This window comes from Epinephelus moara, chromosome 17 (genome assembly GCF_006386435.1).
Source record: "Epinephelus moara isolate mb chromosome 17, YSFRI_EMoa_1.0, whole genome shotgun sequence".
Classification (NCBI taxonomy): domain Eukaryota; kingdom Metazoa; phylum Chordata; class Actinopteri; order Perciformes; family Serranidae; genus Epinephelus; species Epinephelus moara.
Window position 1 is genome coordinate 30,109,066 of NC_065522.1, and position 3,542 is coordinate 30,112,607.

At 40.8% G+C, this 3,542-nt stretch overlaps 1 protein-coding gene across 1 annotated transcript in view; it reads left to right on the forward strand.

Moving 5' to 3' along the window:
• The window catches only part of LOC126404300 (gastrula zinc finger protein XlCGF57.1-like), a 33,838-nt gene extending 32,435 nt beyond the window's left edge, over positions 1–1,403 (forward strand). Inside the window, exon 3 of the mRNA XM_050067448.1 lies at positions 658–1,403. Coding sequence (XP_049923405.1) covers positions 658–1,194 — 537 coding nt within the window. The 3' untranslated portion in view covers positions 1,195–1,403. The remainder of the gene's footprint in view (positions 1–657) is intronic.
• The last annotated feature ends 2,139 nt before the right edge of the window (positions 1,404–3,542 follow it).

The window sequence follows — 3,542 nt, forward strand, 5'->3', positions numbered from 1 at the left end:
AAACCTCAGTCCTCACAGCTTCATCAAAGACACACTGAACAGATGGAAACAGAAGCAGAGGGAGAGGACTGTGGAGGAGCAGAACCAGACAGAAACTCAGATCCAGATACACATTTACAACCTGAGACTGATGACAAGACTAGAGAGTCTTCTGAACCTGAGACTGATGACAGTGATGATTGGAAGGAGACCAGAGAACCTCAGTCAGGTTTAAACTTTCTGAAAAATGATCAAGTCCCTGTCAGTTATTTGATTGTTGGTGAGAAACGATTTAGCTGCTCTGAGTGTGACAAAAGATTTGGTTACAGTGGAGATCTGAAGAGACATATGAGAACTCATACAGGAGAGAAACCATTTAGCTGCTCCGAGTGTGGGAAAATATTTGCTTACAGTGGAGATCTGAAAAGACACATGAGAACTCATACAGGAGAGAAACCATTTAGCTGCTCTGAGTGTGGGAAACAATTTGGTCAAAGTGGGGATTTGAAGAATCACATGAGAACTCACACAGGAGAGAAACTATTTAGCTGCTCTGAGTGTGGGAAACAATTTGGTCAAAGTGGAAGTCTGAAAAGACACATGAGAGCTCATATGGGAGAGAAACCATTTAGTTGCTCTGAGTGTGGGAAAAGATATGGTTGTAGGAGAGATTTGAAGAAACACATGAGAATTCACACAGGAGAGAAACTATTTAGCTGCTCTGAGTGTGGGAAAACATATGTTCGAAGTGCACATCTGAAGGTACACATTAGATCTCATACAGGAGAGAAACCATTTAGCTGCACCGAGTGTGGGAAAAGATTTAGTTACAGTGTAGTTTTGAAGAATCACATGAGATCTCACACAGGAGAGAAACTATTTGGCTGCTCTGAGTGTGGGAAAAGATTTGGTCAAAGTGGAGATCTGAGAAGACACATGAGAGCCCATACAGGAGAGAAACCACTTAGTTGCTCTGAGTGTGGGAAAAGATTTTGTTGTAGGAGAGATTTGAAGAAACACATGAGAACTCACACAGGAGAGAAACTATTTAGCTGCTCTGAGTGTGGGAAAACATATGTTCGAAGTGCCCTTCTGAAAGTACACATGAGCTCTCATACAGGAGAGAAACCATTTAGCTGCTCTGAATGTGGGAAATCATTTACACAAAATGAATATTTACATACACACATGAAAATTCATGAGGGAGAAAAGTGATGTAGCTGTTCAGTCAAAATAAATAAATTCTATTTGGAATAAGATTTTAAAAAGACAAATGACTGACACAGATCCAAACATTTATGTTTATATGTTTTTAAATGTATGTATTTACTTACTTACTTACTTACTTATTTACCAAGATCAGTCTTGTACAGCCAGTGGGAGTATTTCCCCTCTGACAGCCAAGCTGGGTCAAAACCTGTTATCCGGTGGTGACTGGACTTTTGCTGCTTGTCAGGGGCAGGGCATGCAGCACTGTGGCTCTTTCCTGTACTTGGATTCAGAGCAAGAGAGCTACTCTGGCTGCTAAATCCTAAAACTGATTTGATCATAGTTTTTTTTAAGAAATCTGCACAAAATAGCCCATAATGAGTAAGTGAAGACATCTTTTCAGACATTATTGTAAATTTATAAATAAAAATGTAAACATCGCTGAGCGATCTTCATGACTCAGCCTTCATTTGGAATTGTGTGTTATCAGCTTTACTCTCCCAGTTTGGAGAAGCAGACAAGAGAACAGGCATGGTTAGGTCGGTTCCAAAAGTCACACAACAACACAAACTAACTGTCCAATTGATGGCCAGCTGAAGACCAGCGACTCATTGTGTTCTGTGAGGTAAAATTACTGATTCTGTCAGTGGAGTCTGTTTGGTTTTAGGAGAGCATCATGTAACTGCATCAGTAAAGGGCTGTCTGACATCAAGGTTAGGTCTTGAAAATCTCCATCATGTTTCTACAGAGACCGGGAGGTGACATGCATATGTTTCAAAATGCGCACGTGTTTTATAATTTGCACACGTTTTATAAAATGTACGTGCGTTTTATTAAAATGCGCACGCGATTTATTACCATGAACTCATGCTGCTGCGAACATCACACTGTTTGAACAAGATGGCGTGACAGCACAAGCGCGACTTACTATGGCTGTGCACTATGAAACGCCGAATGGACCAAAATGTGTAATTCGACGTCCGTTTTAAGACGTCACATTTGTAGCTCTTAAGTAGTCAGTAGTGTAAGCATGTGTGGAAATGTATGGAGCAAACAGAAGAAGAAAACAGCAGCAGCAGCAGCCGTGCCCATGCTCCGATCAGACCAGAGAGAGACTGAAGACAGGCAGGAGGGAGCTTTTGACAGAGACACACACCGGGCCCAGGTGTTGCTCACCGGGCTGATCACCCTCCGCCCTGCGGAGTCCTGCAAGAAAAAAGAACAGCAGCTAAAGGCAGGGACAACTAGTGGAGCGGAGGGGTCGTCACAGCAGTCACTTTTCACTGTCTCATCATATTGTCTGCCTCTTGATGTAAACAGATGTGATCTGTCCTCTTGCTGCAGTTCGTGGGAGTGACAGCCAGGCACACATGTTTTGATGGAATGCGCACGCGATTTAATAAAACGTGTGTGTGTACTACATGAACGACTTTTTGGAACAGTTCAATAAAAGTCATTCTTTCGATTATGTGTATTTTCATCATTTATCCTCTTGAGTGTTTTTCTGAGTAAGCCCGCAATTCCATGTAACACTTCTGGACTTTTATTTTGAAGCCCATGAGCTCATCTCTACCGGAAGCTGTACTCTTTACTGTTGCCAACAGCAGAGCCCTTGAATAGAGAGTCGCATCATCTCCATTCACTCCAGTGGGCCATTTTTTTCACAGCAATGGCGGATCCCTAAGCCTCTCAATATTTCCCGGAAGTAAGCGGCACATGCTAGCACCGCAATGGAGTTACAGCAGAAAAGACCGGCTGTGATGTACTTTTAACGGGTAAGGTGTTCAAAGACTCAAATTTTACATTATCAGCACAACTTATCTAAATTAATATGTGCATTAATTCTGTTAGTGGATTATCCCCCATTAAATTAGTAGATTTATGTAATGTTAAAAGATAAGATAACAGATTAGGCTAGGACACTACATACTGTACACACCATACAGGTAATGCTAACCATGAACAGCCTGTTAGTTTTAAATTGTCTTCTCCTAAACTATTTTATCTAACATTGGCAAGTTAGAGTGCTTCCAGTCCTGATTTTTTTGCGATTATTGAATATTAGCTCAGTTAAATATGACATTGCTGTGTGATTGTTGAGTGGAGGAGGTGAAATTAAACAAAAACGTAACTCATGGTCTGTTTTTTAGGCTTTGTGATTCTGTTGAGTATACCTGTCTATAATATATACAGCTCAGCTGATATTACACTGATAGTGTCTATAATATATACAGCTCAGCTGATATTACACTGATAGCGAAGTGAGAGGGAAGTTTGAGGACTTGAATGAGATTTAAAACACAAGATAAGTAATTTTGAAAAATGAAACATACCAAGCTAAATGGGGAATTATT